Raw genomic sequence first — 22,772 nt, 5'->3', positions numbered from 1 at the left:
CCAAACATCCCAAGAGACCGAAAAAAAGACTTCATTTTGGTTTGCTGTATCATAAACAGATGGAAAGTGCACAGAGCAATAGCGAAGCTCCTGTGGTTGTGATAGTACGGATTTTCAGTCCAGGCAGTGCAGACATGCCAAAAGATTCCAAGCCTGTGAGACTCAGTAGCAGAAATGTGTCACAATCTACAATGAGTTTGAGTAGATGAGTAGCTCATATCTTTGAACTCAAATGTCCAGACATATTCCAATGGAATCAGAGTTAATATGGAAACTATATTTCATGTTTACTGTGAATTAATTTTCTTTCATTTAGTCTTGATTAGCATTGTGCTAAGCCTCGGGCTGTTTGAAACGTAATGCACGTGGATACGAGCTGCCAGAAATGAGAGAAAGTTGAAAAAAATAAAAAAGAAATAAGAAAAGCCTACAAATATGAAGAAGTTAGTTTTGCTTTTAGTTTTGGTGTTAGATGGTATGGAATTAAACAAAGCAAAATATAATAAGTCAATTTAAACCAAACAAATAAAAAAGGAAGAAAAATTTTGTAACATTTTCTAAAAAACAACAACAACACATATATAAGCAAATTGAACTAATGCTTTTTAATCAGGTTTACATGGCAACAATAGTTAGACCCTCTTAATATATTTAAGAAATTAAACTATCAATTTTCTTTTACATTTTACTCGAATTTTTTAAATGAACGACATAAATTTTACCCCTGTGAGATGTATTTATTTTCAGCATTACCTAGTGCTGCTGTCAGGACTTTTCATCAGCTGAGCAATGCAATTTTCAAAAAATGTCCGATCTCTGTATTTTTTTTTTTTTTTTTTTTTTTTGTTCGTTTTTTTGTCTCTTGCATTTTTTCTTCTTTTGACATTTTGAAGCAGTTCCTACAACCTGGTGTTGATCCGGGCAAAGCAAAATGCACATACTTGGAATGTTTCCCTAGTCTTAAGATTTTGTTCAGGAGTGTATATACAGTACAGTATCAGCATTTTTTACATTGTTTGAATAATGGTATATTATTTTAGATTTTATTTTCTGACACAGCTTATTTTTTGATGATATCAAAATGAAATCTTGGCCATATGTGTTGTACATGATGTATGATTTATCTGCTGTAGTGTAGAGCTCCAGCTCTAGGTTTCAATCCTGCATCTTCAATGACAGTGTGGAGTTTCACTTTACTTTTCCCAAATTTCTACATTGGGAACAATAATGTACATCTATCTAGCTATCTATCTGTATGTTTGTCAGTGCTAGACAGTTTTCATGTTAGTGTCTGCCACTCGAGAATTCGACTAATACTGTGCAAGTTAGACTGAACAGTGGGGTCAGTCTCCTTGCCAGCCAGTTTAAGGGGCCGGGCTGTCTTCTTGGTTATCTCCTGATTTTTCACAAATGGCACTTAAAATATTTATGGCTCAAAATACAAACGGTGATCAAAATCTTGAGAGATAGTATACAATTACTGATGACAGTGTACTACAGGCTGGAACGCTTCTGCTGCATGATCTCAGAAAACAACCTATTTTTCTTATGATCTTGTGAAAACAAATGCGATTTCCATAACTGATATCAAAATGAAAATAAATAAGTAAATAAGTAAATAAATAAATAAATAAATAAATAAATAAATAAATAAACTCATGGCCTTTCCAGATCTCTGTAGGAGTCTGCATTTTTGATTTCCATGTTTAATTACTGTTGTAATCTGTCATAAACATTTGAACTGCATTGTCTTTAAGTACTTTAAGGTAGTTCTGAAAAGTTTTACACGGATGTCTAGAGTTGAATGTTTAATATTATAGTATGTTAGACAAGTTTGAAACTTTCCTCTGACAAGCTAATATAAAGGCGAATACCTGCAAGTATAAACCAAACCTTTGACAAGTAAATGGAAAGACCTGTGCTTGAAAGTGGATCAGATCTTTGAGCCAACAGAATAACAGCTTAGAAACTGTATATTAAATGCTTAGTAAAAGTATCTAATGTAGTAGTGTCAAATTTAAATAAAAGCTTAGTATTACAGTAAGCTGGGATGAAGAAACGTGTAATTAAACCCTTCCAACACTAAGGTAAAGGGTATACTTTGGAGTCAGTAACCCTTGTGTGGTGTTCAGGTCAACTTGATTTCATTTTATATAGTTACTACGAGTGTTTTGCATTTGTTGTAAATTATCCGCATAAAATTGTAGACTGTAGTATGCTGTTTTTATGTATTTTTGCTTAGTTTTTCCTGTGTTTGGTCGGCCTTATGCGGCCTTTAATAAAACCCTGGTTCAACTGCTATCCCTGCATTTGGGGCTGATTTTTTTTCCCCTGTGGAAGCATCCATTTCATGGCAGCAAACATTAATAGCAATCTATATTGTTTAGGATTGAAATGAAGAACTTGTGTATATATATATATATACACACATATATATAGGGGGGTTTAAAAGCACTACAGAAAAAAAATATATATATATATTTATTTTTTTTATTTTTTTTTTCTGTAGTGCTTTTAAACCCCCCTGGGTCAACATAAAACAAGGGCTAAGTAATCCTCATATATTGGATGTGGATAATGAAGTTAACTATTACTGGAGAAGTTTGGAGTCAGATATTTAACCTTCTAAGACTCCTTTGGTTTGGCCTTGCTTTAGATGCAATGTGATGTCCACGTACCGTATGTGGACACCAGTTTGTAGGAGGTTAAGTAATATAGTTCGTCATGGTTATGCTGAATTAGCTCTTGATTTCATTACCCATTAGTCTCTTTGCCAATATTTCAGTTCTGCTTTCTGTGCCCCTCTATATCATGCTTCTGTTGGTGTCACGCTGTGACACGGTGAAATAAAAGGCAAGATAGGATCTAAATGCAGATAGGACTTTACTGGACAAAAACGAGAAACAAACATACAGGCAGGCAGGCAAAACAGATCAGGACACGGAACAGGAACAGAGAACAACACGAACCAAACACCTACAACATTGAAGTGAACAGACAGAGTATATATGGTGAACGAGAACCAATCACAAAACAGAGACAGACAAGGACTAAGACAAAACACCTGGGGAAGAGATTGAATGTAATTAGTGTCCATGGTAACAGATAGGTGGGCGGGGTCAACAATTAACATCAGGGAGAGACGGCAGACAGAAACAAGGGGAAACAGACAGACACGTTACAGAACCCCCCCCCCTACGAGCGGCTTCCAGACGTTCCCAAGTCCACAAAACCCAGTTCAGGCGGGTGGAGCGAAGGCGCAACCAGGGTGGGAGGGCGGGTCGGGTTCGTGTAGTTGTGGCGCCCGCCGAGCAGGAGGCCGGGGTGGCGCCAGTCGAGCCGGAGGCCAGGGCGGCGCCGGCAGATCAGGAGGCCAGGGCGGCGCCGGGAGAACAGGAGGCCAGGGCGGCGCCGGGAGAACAGGAGGCCAGGGCGGCGCCAGGAGAACAGGAGGCCAGGGCGGCGCCGGGAGAACAGGAGGCCAGGGCGGCGCCGGAGGCAGAGCAGGACCGGAGACCAGGGTGGTGCCAGAGGCAGAGCCAGAGACCAGAGCAGGACCGGAGACCAGGGTGGTGCCGGAGGCGGAGCCAGAGACCAGAGCAGGACCGGAGACCAGGGTGGTGCTGGAGGCGGAGCCAGAGACCGGAACGGAGTTGGCAGCCAGGGTGGTGCTTTGGGCCTATGAACAGGGACAGGAGGTAGAAGGGCTGGCAAGTCCAGCGAAGCAAAACACAGGAAAACAGAAACATGCATAGGTTCAGGCCAGGCAGAGAGTTCAGGTAGTTTGGGTGTCATGATGTCGACCGCGCTCTCTGACTCAGTCATTTCGGTCGATCCGGCCGATTCGGCTGGTTCCGTCAGCTCGGCCGGTTCCGTCGACCCAGTCGGTTCGGCAGGTTCCGTCGACCCGGTCGGTTCCGTCGACCCGGTCGGTTCCGTCGACCCGGTCGGTTCGGCAGGCTCCATCGACCCGGTCGGTTCCGTCGACCCGGTCGGTTCGGCAGGTTCCGTCGACCCGGTCGGTTCGGCAGGTTCCGTCGACCCGGTCGGTTCCGTCGACCCGGTCGGTTCCGTCGACCCGGTCGGTTCGGCAGGTTCCGTCGACCCGGTCGGTTCCGTCGACCCGGTCGGTTCCGTCGACCCGGTCGGTTCGGCAGGTTCCGTCGACCCGGTCGGTTCGGCAGGTTCCGTCGACCCGGTCGGTTCCGTCGACCCGGTCGGTTCGGCAGGTTCCGTCGACCCGGTCGGTTCCGTCGACCCGGTCGGTTCGGCAGGTTCCGTCGACCCGGTCGGTTCTGTCGACCCGGTCGGTTCTGTCAACCCAGCTGGTCCAGCTGGCGGCTTAGGGATGCCGGCCGCCCGAGCCGAGCTCATTGGGGTATCCGCCAGTTTGGAGACCAGCCGGTTAGCACGGACCTCAGCCGAGCTCGCCGGTACGGTAGCCATGGGAACTGGCTCAATCACGGGTGTGCACGGGACTGGTCTGGGCGGAGGCACTGTGGAGCATTCGGGCGTCCGTGGCTGATTCCACTCTGTGGCCCACGGATCCCGATGCTTGCGGCCCCCCCCAAAAAATACTTACGGCCGGCTTCCGTCTCTACACTGCTCAAGGTTAGCGTGGACCCGTCCAGGAGCAACGCCAGGTTGACGAACTCCGAGAATGTTTTGATATCCCGGGTAGACGTCATCAGATACCGCAGTATGTCCCTTAGTCCATGCTTAAAAATGTCTTTTAGGGCCTTCTCCCCAAAGTTGACCTCATTGCATAGGTCCACGAATACCTCAGTATACTCCTCAACTGGGGCATCCTCCTGACGTAGACAAAACAGGAGTTCTGCTGGATCCATTGGCGGTTGGTCGTTCTGTCACGCTGTGACACGGTGAAACAAAAGGCAAGATAGGATCCAAATGCAGATAGGACTTTACTGGACAAAAACGAGAAACAAACATACAGGCAGGCAGGCAAAACAGATCAGGACACGGAACAGGAACAGAGAACAACACGAACCAAACACCTACAACATTGAAGTGAACAGACAGAGTATATATGGTGAACGAGAACCAATCACAAAACAGAGACAGACAAGGACTAAGACAAAACACCTGGGGAAGAGATTGAATGTAATTAGTGTCCATGGTAACAGATAGGTGGGCGGGGTCAACAATTAACATCAGGGAGAGACAGCAGACAGAAACAAGGGGAAACAGACAGACACGTTACAGTTGGTGTCATGTCTTGTTATTCACATGGCCTTCCATAACCGTGTTCATAGTCTGTAATGTATGTTTTGCTGTTTTGTACTCCCTGTTTCTGTTCTTTAGCACACTACACAATAAGTCTGCAGTTACATCCGATGCCTCTAACAATCCCTTACATTTAATAGTGTATTTAATCTTCACCTATTGCCTATTTCTGTCTTTGGTTTTTATTAGTGCGGTAGTTTAGGTGTTACAGGTTTACACTTAGACCTATAACAACAACCATACAGTATAACTCTGACATTGTTATAATATGAACACAAGTATACATGTAAATGACAAGCCGATTGCTTCCACTCCTGATGTCGATTGTGTTTATGGACTGCTTAAGCTCAAAAACAGCTTTTAAGCTTCTGTTAAAAAAAAAAAATAAATAAATAATAAAAAAAATAAATAAAAAAAAAATAATAATAATAATAATAATAATAATAATCTCTATGCTGTATAAAGCATTACAGACTCTGTTTAGATATCTTCAGTATCTCAGATTCTCTAAAATGTTCACTTTTTTAGAAACAAAAACAACACCACATTGGTAAATAATCCGCAAATTGGCCTGCGATGCCTCTTTATTTCGTTCTGAAACAAAACGTCTAATTCGAATCTTTCCAGAATTTTCTCACACGATCAGTCTACTCATCACTTGCTTAATCTCTCTCTCTCTCTCTCTCTCTCTCTCTCTCTCTCTCTCTCTCTCTCTCTCTCTCCCTCTCTCTCTGACACACATTCATGGACAGTTTTATGACCTTTACATTGTTAACATTTTTAACATGTACTGCATTAACATAGCACTACATGTAGCACTAAAACCACGCATGAAGGCAGGGAGAAAATATATTGCTTTTGGATAATCAAAAAGTAATAAAGAAAAGACGTGTAAATAGTGCAGGTGCTTTTTTAAGCCGTAGTCTTGGGGGCATAAACTCAGCCAAGCAGGTTGGTTTGTTTACATCAGAAAATGAGAGATGCTGGGTTCTGAGCTTCTGCTGGGTTCTGAGCTTTGTTTAAACAGCAGGAGATCCCAATACTCATGCTAATAAATCAAAGTCAACACTGAATGGGTCAGTGAGAAGGCGGGGTGTTTGCTAGCTAACTGTTCTGCAGTATGTAAACTAGGGCTAATGGAGAGGTCAGGAGTCCAGTAAAGGAACTAACAGACATACTGTATAATTATGCGGTCAGAAAGAATGAAGAACGTGTGTATGTTGTGCATTCCATGAAGAAAAGCTTTTTAAGAACTTTTATCTAAGAGAATTTCTGCCAAAGCCCCATGGATTGTTCCATCCTTCTACTCCTCAAACTTATGCAATAACACCAAATGACATTTAGAATTTTTTTTTTATTGTTTTCTATGTAAACACCGCAGTGATTGAATCTGAGCTTAAGGACATGTCATCCAACAAAGATTTTGATTTTTTTGCGTTATTTATCGTTATTTAACACATTAGATTAGTAGCTTATTTATAAATTGTCAAGTTTGTAAATACGGTGTATGTACCACAATGTTATATTACAATTAACTTTATTTTAATGAACCCATTACATGTAACTTAATACAAAGAAATTACATAACATTGAGTCGAAAAAAATGTTTCTCCAAAATTGCAAAAGAAAAAATTCCAAAGGTGCCACATGCAACTATAAAACAAAATGGATGTAATAAAAATGATGAATAAAAAAAAACTCTGCTAGACACAATATGCAATGATTACAATTTTTATTTTATTAATGTACACTGTGTTCGTTATCCATTTCTAACCACATCTAACGACTACAAAATGTTCCTGTGCTCACTCATATTTTATAGCAGCCGTAAAGTCATTTCGTCACAAGCCTCTCTTTTTTCCTTCAAAAAAAGAATGCGCAGCTTGTCACGTTACTGAGCGATTGCAAAGCTCCTTAGGTAAAGTCCTCTGTGCTGAAAACTCTCTCACAGAAGAAAATATCTTACTGAGTGTCAGAAAGTGCTGACACTTGAGACTCCTTTCCTACATTTTAAATATGACAATCAAATGGGTTCTTACTGAAAACCTTTATATCAACAAATATGCTGTATGTTTTTGTTTGTTAAATCACATGACTCTTAATATGATTACGAAAGGCTTTAATTCAGTTAGACATTGAAAAAACAAATTGAGGATTAACGGTTACTATAGAAACAATAACGTATTAGAACGAGTGCATTAATATAAACCTGTGAGTTGAACTACAGCTTGCACTACTGCCTGAGCCATGCTGTCTCAGGAAATGAAACTCCTCTGAGCAATCAGAATCAATAATTCAGCAGCATTATAAAGCATAGACAAAACATTCATTCATTCATTTTCTACCGCTTATCCGAACTACCTCGGGTCACGGGGAGCCTGTGATCTCAGGCGTCATCGGGCATCAAGGCAGGATACACCCTGGACGGAGTACCAACCCATAGCAGGGCACACACACACTCTCATTCACTCACACACTCACACACTACGGACAATTTTCCAGAGATGCCAATCAACCTACCATGCATGTCTTTGGACCGGGGGAGGAAACCGGAGTACCAGGAGGAAACCCCCGAAGCACGGGGAGAACATGCAAACTCCACACACACACACACACAAGGCGGACGCGGGAGTCAAACCCCGACCCTGGAGGTGTGAGGAGAACATGCTAACCACTAAGCCACCATGCTTCCCTACACAAAACACATTTTATATTATTTTGAATTGGGCTAAATTAATGCTTTCAGGTCCTTCTAGGATCAGCCATGTCATTTTTTTAGATATTTTATATCTTCACATGTATAAATAGTTGTTGTAAATAGCATTGTAAATATTTATATATGTAATACATCCATTTATTTTTTATGGGTCTATTGTGGGTCAGAGTGTTCTAAGCACAGACTGGTGATTGTCATGCAGTCCTAACTGATAGCAATCTTTACAGACTCATGTTTGTCTGCAACACGTTGTCAGGATCTGTGAGGAGGATTTTGTGATTGTGTGTGTGTGTGTGTGTGTGTGTGTGTGTGTGTGTGTGTGTGTGTGTGTGTGTGTGTGTGTGTGTGTGTGTGTTTATTATTTAATCCAGCACAGACAACCTCTTTGAATCCTTCGGAGATGGAAGAGTACAGCTGACTTCTGGATCTTTTTGCTGAGAAAAAAAAAATAAAAAAAAGCTTAAAGCTCCAACAGATTTCATTAGAAGAACCTTTGATTGGAGGAGGGTTTTAGTACCAGCAAGCAATTCAAGACACATCGATACATCACAACATTGTGCAGGATTAAATATGTCTGCTGCCATCATCACCACATCTATAACCTAGACGGTATCTTGGATTGGTAGCTCAGTGGTTAAAATGCTGTTCTACAGCACGTGAGTTGAAATCCAGCACTGGACCTTGAGCATGCCCCTTAAACCTCTATTGTAAGGTATTGTATAGTTGCATAAATGAGATAAATGTAAGGTTTTTTTTGGTGTGAATATTGATGGTGATCGTGATGGAGGCAGTTGCATATGATTGTGCTACATTAATGCACTGCGACAGAGACAGAATGAGCTCACAAATACATATCTGGACACAATGAGATGCGTTAAAGTGCGTATGAAGTGTTCAGACAGTTCATTACTCAATGCAATTTTCCTCCCCTGATTTATTTGTTAACCAACAGTCATTGCTCCTCCCTGGGGGAAACGTATTGCCTCCCATTAGATTTGTTCTGATGCCGACTCTGAATTGGCATCATGCAAAATGCAAGATGAAATCATTACACGCTTGCCTCAAACTACATCGAAGTGTTGAGTGATCTTAAACAGACGTCTGTGCTTTGTTACACTGAATGGAAAAATGAAGTTCACTGAACAGCCAGAAAACAAAAACTATTGAGAGAGCGAGAGAGAGAGAGAGAGAGAGAGAGAGAGAGAGAGAGAGAGAGAGAGAGAGAGAGAGAGAGAGAGAGAGAGAGGGGCACTTTCATTAGCTTTTGGCGGTCCTTAATAACTTTCCAGTTTCAGTAGTCTGCGATCAAAGTGTACTACAAGTGTGAAGAATATAAATCTGAAACCACTGACAGGGCCGAGGGGTTTAAAGGATTAATAGAAGTCCATATTTAACAGCTTGCAAAGGGAGCAAATTACTCACACCAAGCTCCATCACATATGCAGGAGTAATTCCATGTCCTTCTCCTAGTGATGCTTAATGCCTGCTTTATACTTCTGCATCCATGTTGGTGTGATCATGTGAGAAAACCTGAGAACGTGTGCATGCTTAGTCTTGGGAAATCACTGTGGGGAAAAAGAATAGAAGAAACGAAGGATTGAAAGATCACCAATACCAATGCTATTGGGTTAAAGGCAACAAAGTCAAGGACAAGTGTGGATATTGTCTGTTAAAGGGCACATGCTATTTTGCTATGTATGAAGCACGTATGAAGTATAAAAAATCAAATAGCGACGTGACATACGGCTAAGTACTCAGAATTCCTTCTCTGCATTTAACCCATCCAAAGTGCACACACACAGCAGTGAACACACACACCGTGAACAGCCATTTATGCTGCGGCGCCTGGGGAGCAGTTTGGGGGGGGGGGGGGGGGGATTCGGTGCCTTGCTCAAGGGCAACCTCAGTTGTGGCCGGCCCGAGACTCGAACCCACAACCTTTGGGTTATGAGTCAGACTCTCTAACCATTAGAGGCCCCCACGACTGCCCCCAAGTATGACGGGTTATAACATATTCTCTCTCTCTCTCTCTCTCTCTCTCTCTCTCTCTCTCTCTCTCTCTCTCTCTCTCTCTCTCTCTCTCTCTCTCTCTCTCTCTCTCTCTCTCTCAATAGTTTTTATTTTCTGGCTGTTATATATATACCAGCTCTTTGTGGATGCTGTGTAACTAAAATAGGAGGTGGTCTGTAGTTGAAGAGAAAAGTCTTTAATACACATTACTGCTGTGTTGAATCAGGAGAAGCAGCGTGTTATTGGTAATTTGTGCTGGAATTTGTAAGTGACAAGTTGGCTAAATCTAAAAAATAAACAAAATACAGAAATGCTTTTTGAAAAGAAACAAAAGAGACATCCAGTGAACTCATGAGTGCTTTAAAAGCGTGTGATACACACACACACACACACGTGTCTTTGAGTTTAGAGGAGGGAAGTAATGATTCATAGTGTCTATCAGTACTTTGCTTATTCTCTTCTTTCCACAGTAATATCTGAAAGGTTCTCATTTTCAAATTCATTTTATATTTTTATGAAATACGAATCAGAATGATGAGATCTGCAGCTGGGAGTCCAAGAGTGCCATAGTCTCTATCAATCACAGTGACACTATCCAATCATGGGCAAACCAATCATGCGAGCTCATGTATGCAGGAGTATGTTGATAATAATAATGTATGACTGGGGCTGTGAGCAGAAAGGTGGCTTCACATGCCATGCTTCACATGGAGGAAGAATATGATAGCCTTTGACCCTTCCTGGTTGGTAGGTGTCATATGATGGGGGGACATAACTGGATGGTGGGACTGATCTCACACTAGAAAATTGTGGCAGGGGAAAAAAATCATAGAAAAAAAAGATAAGTGACAAATATTTGTCTGGGAAATCAAAGGTCCATACCTTCTTCCTCAGCCAAATGCGATTTTAGATGTGTGCATCTTAGTCTGTCACACATACCCTAAAAAACCCTTGCTATGTGGCCCATTGCAGATAAGCAGACATGCTTGGATGCTGAAGTATAAACCAGCCTTGAGGAGGATATAAAGACAACAGTAGGGTGGGTGACCACCTAAGCTAAAAATAAAAAATGGGAGGTAGGCCTACAACCCTATGAGTCACTGTACATAAAAAAAACCCAATAAATATAAACCTGTGCAATTCTTATTTATATATTTATTTTCATAAAGAAATGATCCCAAACAAAAAAATGAATTCAATTTAATTCTATTTATTTGTATAGCGTGTTTACCCATTCACATTGCCTCAAAGCAAATTATATACATAGGTTTTCATTTTAAATTTAAGTTACTATATCTAACGGTTTTCCCTAATGAGTAAATGGAGGTGACGATGGTAAGGACAAACTCTCTGAGATGATATGAGGAAGAAACCTTGAGAGGAACAAGACACAGAAGGGAACCCATCTTTATTTGCATGATAATGGACAGTAAATAGTGTAAATGTAAATAATGTCCTTTCTTCAACAGCTTGTAATTGAGTAGAAATTGTGCAACTAAGGGTGTTTTCACACCTAGTTCGTTTGAGCCCTCCAAATGCTCTCAGAGTGGTTCAGTGTGTATATAGTATGTGAACAAACCATGTGATCTGAGACCCCTTAAAAGGACCCAGAAGCGAACCGAACTCAGACCATCTCCGGAGGTGGTATGAGTACGGTTCGTTTGTCGGTTCGTTTGTGGTTCGATTTGTGTGTGACATGTGAAAGCAATGAGGTCCCGGTCTGCTTTGCGTTTCGTTTCGCCAAATGTCCCTGGAAGCTTGCCATACCTGCAGCCGTGTTCCATCACTGTGACTGCTGAAAACACAAAACCTTTCTCCATGGCAGGTTGTGGAGTCGTGTGGTCTTATGAAGAAAGCTGTGCACTTACTGATATTTGGAAAGAGGATGGCATTAAACACCAACTATTCTCAATACATAAAAACATAAAAGTATTTCTTCTGTTTTCAGTTGTTGATAGTGTTGGAAAAAAAGTTACTTTTTAGATGCTATCCTTTTCCTCTTAAGTTTTTCCAGATGCTTTCCTTTACTTGTGATTTGTCTCACAGTTTTTCTTCTTGTCTTCTGCCTCCTTAGCTCCTTAGGGTGTATAGTTCGTTTTAAAAGAACCAAACCCAGTTCACTTAAAGTGAACCAGAAAAGGAACTAGCCGAATGTGACCTCAGTCCGTTTGGTGTTCACAATATAGTGGACTCAAAAGAGAACCCAGTTCGCTTTTTGGTCCTCTTTAGTATTGAAGTGATCTCAGACCCTTTCGTGTTCACACCTCAACTTCATAAGAACTCAGAACCCAGAATTCTGTGCAGCAATGGATTTTGGGTATTCCAAATGGCCTCTTTACAAGTTGTCATCACATGGCTGTGGTCAGCATGATTTTCAAGTTCACCATTTATCCAACACTCATTCCTTCCAGTCTTCAAATGATAGCTGATGAAGACTCGAGCACAAAGCAGACTGTGTCTCTTTATCACTTCTCTCTTAATATATTCACAGATTATTTCATTTTATCATACACTAGATGTAATGCATGTTTGTGTTATATACTGTAACTGGTCCAATGAAGACGGAATAAAGATGCCCAGATATTTAAACCCATTCTTGGGCCATTTAAACCTACTTTTAATTTGAACTTTGACCATTAACATATACGACCTTAGTTTTACCACATATTCACTTCATATCCAAGGTAATACCCATATGGACAGAGTAGGACATCATCTGTGTGTAATGACAACTTATAAATTTTCTTATTTTTCAACTTATGTGCCTCTCCTCCAATTACAATTCCTGGTTTAAAGTACCTTATTGGTTCAGCTCACTTTATAATGTTATATTCAAGTGGTGGCTGGTCATGATGTTAAATGGGGAGCAAAAAATGCAAATTCCTTATGGTTGAACCTTTTAGGACATGGACTTGCCATAAAACTATTATGCATACACCAGGGGAGCACTGTTTGGATGACACCATTCGTGATTTAATCTTTTTTTTGTTTTTCCACGTACAAATTTTGTTCAATCTTCATCAAACATGAATCTGATTATGTTGAGACTGAATTGCAGAAAAGCAAAAAAAAAAAGTTGATGTTCAGAACAATTCATTAATCACAGAGATGATGGCAAAGACCCAAAAGTGAGCCAGTGTAATTTTCCACCCAGCTATTATACAGTATGTGAATATATGAATAAGAAAGGCTTATTAAGTAATCAAACAAACAAAAACAAACAAACAAAAAAAAAAACCTGACAATTATCACCAAAAAAGTTTGGTGCTTGGCTAAAATAGAAAAGTTGCTCTGTCACTAAAATGAAGTCAGGTCAAGAAGCGTTTATTGTTATTTCAACCATATATAGCTGTTGCAGTACACAGTGAAATAAGACAACGTTTCTCCAGGACCATGGTGCTACATAGAACAAAGACAGAGCTATAAGGACTTAGTAAGTTAGTCCTAGATGCATAAAGTGCATCTTTGCAACCTGGTGCAAACAGAGCAGGACAAGACAAAAATACAGAAAGACAGTGCAAACAAAAAATACAAGACAATACACAAAAGTCTATGAACAGCATTTGGTGGGTGAGGGCTAAATGAGGAGCCGTGGCCATGGCATCGTCCGTGGAGCGGTTTGGATGATACACGAACTGTAGGGGGTCCATTGAGGGTGGTAACTGGGTAACGGGGTCTTGATGTGCCTTATGATGAGCTTCTCGAAGCACTTCATAACGATGGGTGTGAGTGTGACCAGACGATAGTCCTTGAGGCAGGACTCTGTAGACTTCTTTGGGACGGGGACAATGGTGGTTGTCTTGAAACATATGACATAAAGGATGCTGCCACAAAGGAAACTCTTGTGCTGTTTGAACATTGGAGCAAACAGGTTTTTGTTGAATTATTAAGAAAGATAACATAAAATGTCACCTCAAACCTAATCAAGAAAAAAAAACAGTTACAGAAGATGAATGAATGAACATCAAATGTCAAATCTATCAGTTACACTGCTGCTTTGGTGACCTTTTATTTTCTAACACAGGTGAAAACAACTTATTGTAGTATTTTCTCCCTAATCGGTTTGAAGTCCCCTTTCAGGTTCTTACATAGCTGTTGTTAACGGAAAGAGATTCATTTGCATTTTCGTTTACCAACTGTTTGCAAAATCAAATCAATGTAAAATGATTGAATAAAAGCCCAGCCTATACCATCACAGTGCATACAGACCCATATGATACCATACTGACATGCTGAGAAGCTACAGACTTTGTAAGCATTTTTTTAAGATAATACTTCTACATGTCCTTTCTGGATCTACTAAGGGAGGGGGTGTGTGTGTGTGTGTGTGTGTGTGTGTGTGTGTGTGTGTGTGTGTGTGTGTGTGTGTGTGTGTGTGTGTGGTGTGTGTGTGTGTGTGTGTGTGTGAGTGTGTGCGTGTGTCTGTGTGTGTGTGGGCTGTGGGGAGTGGTGGTGAGGGTTGGGGTGCCTGGGTGTCCTAAAAAGATGTCCTACATGTACCATGAGATATTACATCATTTCCCTACTAGTATGACCTTTAATTAAACTACAAACTAAACATTTAACCACTTTGCATACAATTGTTTCATACATTTTTACTTCAGATGTCTCTCATCAACTGGTTTGGAGCTACGGCTTAAACACACGACCAGTCAGTTTTTTTTTAAGTCGATGGTATCGGGTAGGTATCCTGACGGTTGTGACAATAAAAAGCATGCTGACATGCTGAATGAGGAAGGTGGAAAACAGGACGTGAGGCCATATCTCAAGATATTGCATCTTATCTCTGATTGTCTTCATAGACACCAAACTATGTATGTGTCACTGTATTATCAAGTCACCAAGTAAGCTTAGGGTCAGGAGTGTATATGCAAAGGAGTGTATGAGCAATAGAGTGTATATGCAATGGAGTGTATGAGTAATAAAGTGTATGAGCAATAGAGTGTATGAGCAATAGAGTGTATACGCAATGGAGTGTATATAAGAGTACCAGTGGATTTTGATTTGGGTCACATGGAGTCAGCTTTATCCTTTGCAACCTATATCCAAAAATACCTTATTAAAGAAGTTAATAGAAGCCTTAAAGAAGCCTTATCACTGAACACTGACCAATGCATTAAATAACTGAGTCGCTTTGCATCGCGCGGTAAACGACTCACCTCTTGAACACGCGGTAAACCGACGCCCTTCTTTGACGGTCCCAACACGCAGCAGCACGTGCGCGGAGGTGGAGCGAGAAAGAGCGCCGCCTGTTTCTTTTCTTTTTGTTTTTTTTTGTGTGTTTTTGTATCAGACACACAGCGCCGCTGCTCGAGCGCTCCGGTGCTTCTTCTCGTACGCTCTCGCGCTGGATCTCAGTTTAAACCGTCCGCCTCTGTAGTCTCGCGCACGCCCTAGAAGTCTCCGTTCTGCAAAGCCTGATACAGCCTGGGATCGTTTGATGTTTCTTATTATTTAAAAACAACAAAACAATCTCATCCGAATCTTCCCATCTTTTTTTTCCAGAAGAGAGAGAGAGAGAGAGAGAGAGAGAGAGAGAGAGAGAGAGAGAGAGAGAGAGAGAGAGAGAGACCGGTACAGAGAGACACAGTGTGTGTGTGTGTGTGTGTGTGTGAGAGTGTGTGTGTGTGTGTGTGTGTGTGTGAGTGAGAGAGAGAGAGAGAGAGAGAGAGAGAGAGAGAGAGAGAGAGAGAGAGAGAGAGAGAGAGAGCTTTAACGGACACCTGCCTGAGGTGATACACACTTTGCATCAGAACACAAGTTCTACCGTCTCCGTCTGTCTCAGGCTCGTGACCCTGTGGGACGTTATTTCTTTCTTTCTTGCTTTTTTGTCTCTGTTACAATGGGAGCGATTCTTGTCTTCTTCGTCCTCTGCGCGAGTCTCGCTGTCCCGCATCTGGCGAAAGGTAAGGCGCAAAGACGCACTGTTCTTCCTCGCGCTGTCCGTTAACCGAAGGCGACGAGCATCACTCACTCACACTCACACACGCACACACACACTCAAACACACACTCTCACTCTCACTCACACACACACACACACACACACACACACACACACACACACACACACACACACACACACACACACACACACACACACACCAATTCAGCCACACATTCCCACGCGCGCGCTATGGCATATCAAGCTTCCTTGCTATTTCGACCAGCTACCACGCAATAAAAAGCTTTGAGGTGTGTTTTTTTGGACACGAATTCATCATTGCTCCAATGTTCCTCTGTAAGGTTTTGTATTTTCAGGGATACGGATGATGCTCCGTTTTGATAAAGACACAGCGCGCTATCTTAATCTCCAAATTCCTCCGTTAGTTTGCAGGGAATAAATGCTCAGCAGCTTGATTAGACACTGCGTATGCACTTGATTTCCGCTGTGAGTTTGGAGAGGATGATGTGGGACGGTCGTGTTTTAACACCGGGGCGGTGTGTGTGTGTGTGTGTGTGTGTGTGTGTGTGCGCGCTCCTGCGCTGCAAACGTCTCTCAGTGGAGTTGCATCCTGACTTCCACTATAACCTACAGCTGAACCTTCAACATTCAGGCTTGCAACCATTTCGCATTACATCTTTCCTTGCACTACATTGACACCACTGAGCTTTATTTATTTATGTCTCTAAATCTGACGTCAGCTTTTGGGCTTATGATAGGCTAGACTATACCAACACACCTCTACATAGTTTCTGCAGTTTTCTTGTAATCTACCTAAGGGCTAAGATCAATTCTTTCAGCAAATTTTCAAATTCCAAATACTTTAAAACTGGTTCTGCAGATGCAGAGCTATTCCAGAGGATGCCTTTCTCCTTTCCAAAGTAAAGTTGTCACCAGATACCAGTGCAAAGCTTGTAGGGTTATCATGAATTTTTCAAGCCCTTTCAACCCCGGTGCATTAGAAATCATTAGACTAATGTTAAATTATGCATGAATACAATGAATCAACTGATCAATCAATAGTGAGTACTATTCAGCACATTTTTCAATTTTTGCATCTGAACAGACGGGAACACAAGCAAAAGTGCTGTTGACGTTTCTGAGCCTGCTGATCAACTACTTTTTTATTTCTGTTCATGTCCCTGATGATTTTTTTCCCACGTGTAAATCTGCAGCTGCTGTGTTTCTCTGAAGTCATTCTCTTGCAGAAACACTGGCAGCAATTGAGTATTCGCCGAAACCGTTTTTCCCTTCTTTTTATATATATATATATATATAATCCTTTTTTTTCCCCAGCATTGTATGATTGACACATCACTGATTCAGAAAATGTGCCCACTATCCCTAGGCTGCCAGTGTTGGGAGTTATAATAACTATAGAACTTGGTCCCCAGGCTTCTCATGTCTCTGCCACTTTGAGCTCACTCTCTCTAAGCTTAATGAATTTTGGGCACATGTTAGCTTGAGATGCTTTGCTTTCTGAGGTCTGGGGGCAGAAGTGAAACTGACAGTGAATGTTCTTCAATTAACTGCAGGATATTAGAAGACATTCGAAAGTCAAATGAATTGCTCTGGTGTCAATGAGTGGATGTGTGAAGTGGAACGATAACAAACCAGTCTGTACTCCAAAAATGATCTTAAGGCTAATTAGCTGCAACAGCCACATGTAACCAGGAGCAGTTTAGCATGAACATGGTACAACTTTTTTTTATATATAAAATAACCAAGAGCTTAATTTAAATTAAGACTTAATTCATTTATTTTTCTAGATTTTAACAATCAGAAATTATAGAAATTTTCTGAGAAAATGTATTCATTAAATAGTTTATCTGTATTCATCTGTTACTCTGTATCCTTTCTTTTCTTTACCAAAAATCTCCTTTCAGCAGTTTTCCTAGTTGGTTTGAGAAAGGAACTTTCTATCTAGTGATAAAGCAGCTTAGTGGAAAGATTGGAACATTTTTTATGAATCCGTTTCAAGATTACTAGTACTTTTTCATCCGTGTAATTCAGCACAAATGATGTAAATTTAGCTGATGCTTTTGGATCACAGCTAATGAAAGCGTACTTGAATAGGAAGACGCAGCTGCTCTCGCGTTCTCTCCCATTCGGGTGTGTAAGGAAGTTTGATACTTATTCAGCTGCAAAAAAGGGACTTTAATAGACTATAAAAAAACCATGCCTGATGTGTCATGTGATTTTTGGGCTGAACGTGAACAGTAAAGCTGATTGAAGCAATGATCTTTCCTCTTCTGCCCTCTGCTTGAACAAGTTCAGTGCCTCCAGTCCTGTTATTGACTCTCACAACAATGCAACTGTTCATCTGTTGGTTTGAACAAACAGATTCCTGCCTATCACTTTTAAGACAGCGCTTACTGCATTGGTTGCTTTAGAACATGCCATTATGCAATATATCAAGAACTCAGCTTGCCGTCTGTGCTTCTGATTCAATTGCATTGTGTTGGCTCACCAGATGCTTGAAGCAGACCATGAAATAACAATGCGTGATGACAAGAGACGCTTTGTTCAGGAAAAAAAAGTCTATTGGTGAATGGTGAGCAGGCTACTATTCAAAACAAAACAAAACATTTAAAGATTGTTAAGGTTGAAGGATGCTGGATCACAATTTCCACAGTGTTCCACAGAATTTAGTAGCTCATATTAAACATTCAATAAGATTAAAGTCAACCAAAATCATTTGCGTGTGTAATTACAATCTTCACGCTTCTAAACTAAAGAGACAGGACATGTGGGCAGTTTCAGTGCAACAATGTGATAGATTTCTGTTTATCTGATGTTTATTTAGCATTATTAACTCTATAATATAATATATTGTAACCCCTACATTACAGGCTACATGAACAGAACTACCTCATTATGTCATTTAGGGCTATATTCAGAGTAGAGTTAAATCTCGGAGTGAGGATTTAAAAATTGAAATCGCACACATTTGTATTCAGACCTCTGACAAGTCTGCAGATTATTTGGTCGGTGGGGTCTCAGTTACGGCTGATTCTGGCCGAATTTCTTTCATAATATGTTAAGAGAGGAACAGTATTAAGAGCAGTGACACTGGTTGACAGTTTGATGTAACCACAATATGTCACACTGAAATGCACTGTAAATACTATAAATATACACTTAAATAACTACGGAATACCGTAAAGAATCAATAACAAAGATGTAAACATCTACTATTCAGTCATAAATAGTATTGATTAAAGTTCTAACAGAGGAGATAGCATTTTAATCAAATGTTTTTCTTATCTTGACCAAATTATTTATTATTGGCTAAAATTAAGAACAATATGGCAATATACTTGCATTATACTTATATTAATAATAATAAATTCCTATTAGATTGCCATTTCAGTGTTTGCTAGCTTGCCATTTATCTTGTTAGTCTTGCTTATGTTTCATTTTTAAATCGTCTGTTGCTTTTGTTGTACACTGTATTAGATACACCAGGGAAGATAAACAAAACTCCTTCTCCGGTTCACATTTTCTAGCCTTGATTTATCTACGGCAAAATGCTAGCGTTAAAAGGTGGTAGTCTAGATGCTTGCGAAAAACCCAGTCTCAGATGCTTCTAAACAAGAAAAATCTGGCATCATCAGAGGCGTGAAATACACACAGGTCATTTGCATAATCCGAACAGTGAGCCCTGAAAATCGACTTAGCATAACTCAGCTCAAAATGCACATAAATATTGACAGAACTTTTGGACTTAAGTCACCATCTCTGAATATTGCCCTTAACCACATGCCAAATGCCACAAACAGAAAGCAATTTAAATTGACAAAATGACCTCCTCTTCTGATTGAGTGCCACTGGCTTTGTCTTATTATTCCTTTTTTCGTCATGTATCCTGATGTGTGATTGTGTGAGTGTATTCGATCTCTGGCCCCAGACTGTTTAATTGTATTAGTACTGAAGAGTTTTGACAGGAAAGCCTATGTTAGTCATTGTACTCCCTTTTCTCTGAAGTGCAAAACTAGGGCTTGTCTGAATTTTATGAGAATACAGTACAATGGAGTTAGAATTGAAGACTTTCGGATACATTTTGGTAGACAGGGTGTGCTGATGGGTGCAGCTGAAAATGCCACAGAGATAGACTGCACAGTTTCTTTAATAACACTGAGCTTAATTGTATGCAGGGAACAAGGGCCAGACCGACCTATCTAGCTGGGAGGAATGTAGAGTTTGTCCCAATGTTATAACTTATATTATAGTCTGTACTCTATATTTCCCTATGTCTTCTTTCACAGACTCCTCTGGGTAAACAGAAGCCCTGGTAATGTTGAACCAACAGTGTTTCATAATGTTTTTCTAAGAGTTCAGAGAGCTCCTACACTGAATGTAAGACTTATTTAGGATGTTGGAGCGAAGCAGTTTTCAAGCACAACACTGTACTGTATATTCAACTGAAAGAATAATTTATGATACAGTATGTAATTGCTCTTATAAAATAAATGAGATGAAAGTCTTTACATGTTGAGGTTTATTAGGAGTATAAAAATTTTATTAAAATTCTATGAATTATTCTAAATGAAATTAATGGATGCATAAATTTATCTAGACATCTACAGAGAATATTTACTTGCAAACTATGGATAAAAGTTTTCTGGCTAGCTGCTATGGTTAGATCAATAGAAACCTAGCTAGCATTCATGGACAAGCTCTTTAGCCTTTTATTTATGTACATTTACATTTGTAGCATGCGGCCTTATCCAGAGAGACTTACATTTTATGTAACTGAGAGCTAAGGGCCTTGCCCAGTGGCCCAGCAAGGGCTGTCTGGTGGACATGGGATTTGAACTCACAACCTTCTGATTTGTAATTCCACACCTTAACCAGTAGGCTACAGTACCACATCCACAGATGCAGGTGACTAACTACTATGTTTTGCCTAGCTGACACAAGAGAATTCAGAACGATAACAAACATCACGTGTGCCCTCATTTACAAAAGGTCGGTATGTGTGAAAATCCTGTCTTGCAATTTCAGGTGTATCTACCTAAATTTTACCTACTATTTAGTTGAATTTACTAAGCACGAGTCCCTTCAGAAATGCCAATTGTCTTTGCAAAATAGTAAAACTGACAATTCGTGGAAGCTGCAGTTCATTATTGTTTTGTGATTATACTCTTCTGGGAGTCACTTATACTGTAGATGTAAAATAACAGTATTCAAAAATGAACAACACCTGCAAAACCTAATTTATTCTTTCCCTACTTTGAACATGCTGTCATTCTTGCATTTTTCTCTACACAACTCATCTACATGTTTTTGCCTTTTGTACACTTTATGTTGTTGAACACTTTACTTAGTAACACAATACATGGTATAACAAAAAGAGCCAGTATAAAAACATGTGAGAAATCAAGACACTACACAAAGTCTAGTGTACTAGACACTCTTCACCCACTTAGCACTCACTCTATCTCGATTTCAGCGACTTATCTTTTGTCTTGTTCTCACCTTTAAAGTGCTGTCATTGTTTGGTGAGTAATCAAATTCATGTGATAAAGTGTCATAGAGGCTGAAATATTGTATAATGACTGTGTAGTTCTCTGCGGCTGCACTAAATCTAACCTTAACTCTACAATCGAATGCGTCTGAGATTATTGGTTTAAATCATTATGCATGATGACACTCAGCAGCAGTACACCCATGATGTAACAAGTGCGCCTATGGAAATGGGGTAAAACCTGTCCTCCGGATTTACAGCTTTGATAAATGTTTGTGATTATGTTTATACTGTAAGGCAAAAGCTCCTAATGCTCATGTCTTGATGTTGTCATAAATAAGTGGGGCTATCACTATGTCTTAAATTGTGTGGTTGAGTTTGTCATTGTTGTTAGTCAGTTTATCTAGTGCTGCCGATTGAGCTACTTTCTCATAAGATTTTGCAAGGTCTTTATTTTAAAAAGAGTAGCATCAAATCTAATGAGACATTAGCAGCTGTCCTGGACTTCACATCACTCTCAAACTTGTACATGAGATGAGAGAGCGGTCATTGTGAACACTGGCTTATGCAAGTGTAACTCTTACTTATAACCATTGTTCCAATCACTGGTAATTATTGCTTGTCACACCGGCACACTTTTTTATTCTTTATATTAATCAGTTTTTGAATATACTTACTGTACAAATAATTAAAGCAAGTAACTTCACCCAAAACCATTTCCTTCATGTCTGCCTTCTTTTTTTCCGTTTTCTATTACTTAATACACAAAATGTGTTAATATCTGTGTGTTGTTCTGATCAGGAGAAATATGTCAAAGTAATTGGAAAACTGGGGAAACTGGAGGTTTTGGCAAGAAGTAAAGAAACTGTACTGAGTTTCTCAGGATTAAATGTTTAAAACTCAAAGCACAGAATAGACCAGAACCTCTGTGGAACGGTGCTGTATTTACCTTCTAGTAAAAAAACAATCTGAACTTACAGTTTTCTTTTCTGTGGGATTTGAAAGCAAAATGCAAATCAAGCCCATGAATCAACTAAATACACAAAATTGTGCCAGCAGTGTATTGTATTTTCATACAAAGGATGCCAAGATTAAAATACAAGTAAAAGCAATAAACATGCTTTGTTATTACAAAGAAGAAAAAGAAGAGAGTATTTTATAAGATGGACAGTGGACAGTGGACAATGGACAGACTGACCATCCAGAATATAAAAATATATTATCATGACCTTAAACAACCCTGTCCTTATTGACTCTCTACCAGTGTTTCATAGCAGAAAGTGGTATGTTGTGCCAATTTCTTCAGGGAGGGGTTTTTTGGGTTGTAGCACCAAGTAAATGTGACGGAGAAACCTGCCAACGTAAAACACGACCAAGACGGAGAGTCTA

The 22,772-nt window shown here is 40.2% G+C and overlaps 1 protein-coding gene across 2 annotated transcripts in view; it reads left to right on the top strand.

Moving 5' to 3' along the window:
- The first annotated feature begins 15,585 nt into the window (after window positions 1–15,585).
- Window positions 15,586–22,772, top strand: part of edil3a (EGF-like repeats and discoidin I-like domains 3a) — a 170,278-nt gene continuing 163,091 nt past the window's right edge. The window contains exon 1 of one of the 2 annotated variants that reach the window (XM_027138617.2): window positions 15,586–15,876. In XM_027138617.2, the coding sequence (XP_026994418.1) occupies window positions 15,813–15,876 (64 nt within the window). In that variant the 5' untranslated portion in view covers window positions 15,586–15,812. The remainder of the gene's footprint in view (window positions 15,877–22,772) is intronic. The other variant, XM_027138616.2, reaches the window with a different exon arrangement.

Source organism: Tachysurus fulvidraco, chromosome 9, assembly GCF_022655615.1.
Source record: "Tachysurus fulvidraco isolate hzauxx_2018 chromosome 9, HZAU_PFXX_2.0, whole genome shotgun sequence".
NCBI lineage: Eukaryota > Metazoa > Chordata > Actinopteri > Siluriformes > Bagridae > Tachysurus > Tachysurus fulvidraco.
Note: the sequence above shows the minus strand (reverse complement) of the source record. Positions and strands in the feature narration are given on the sequence as shown.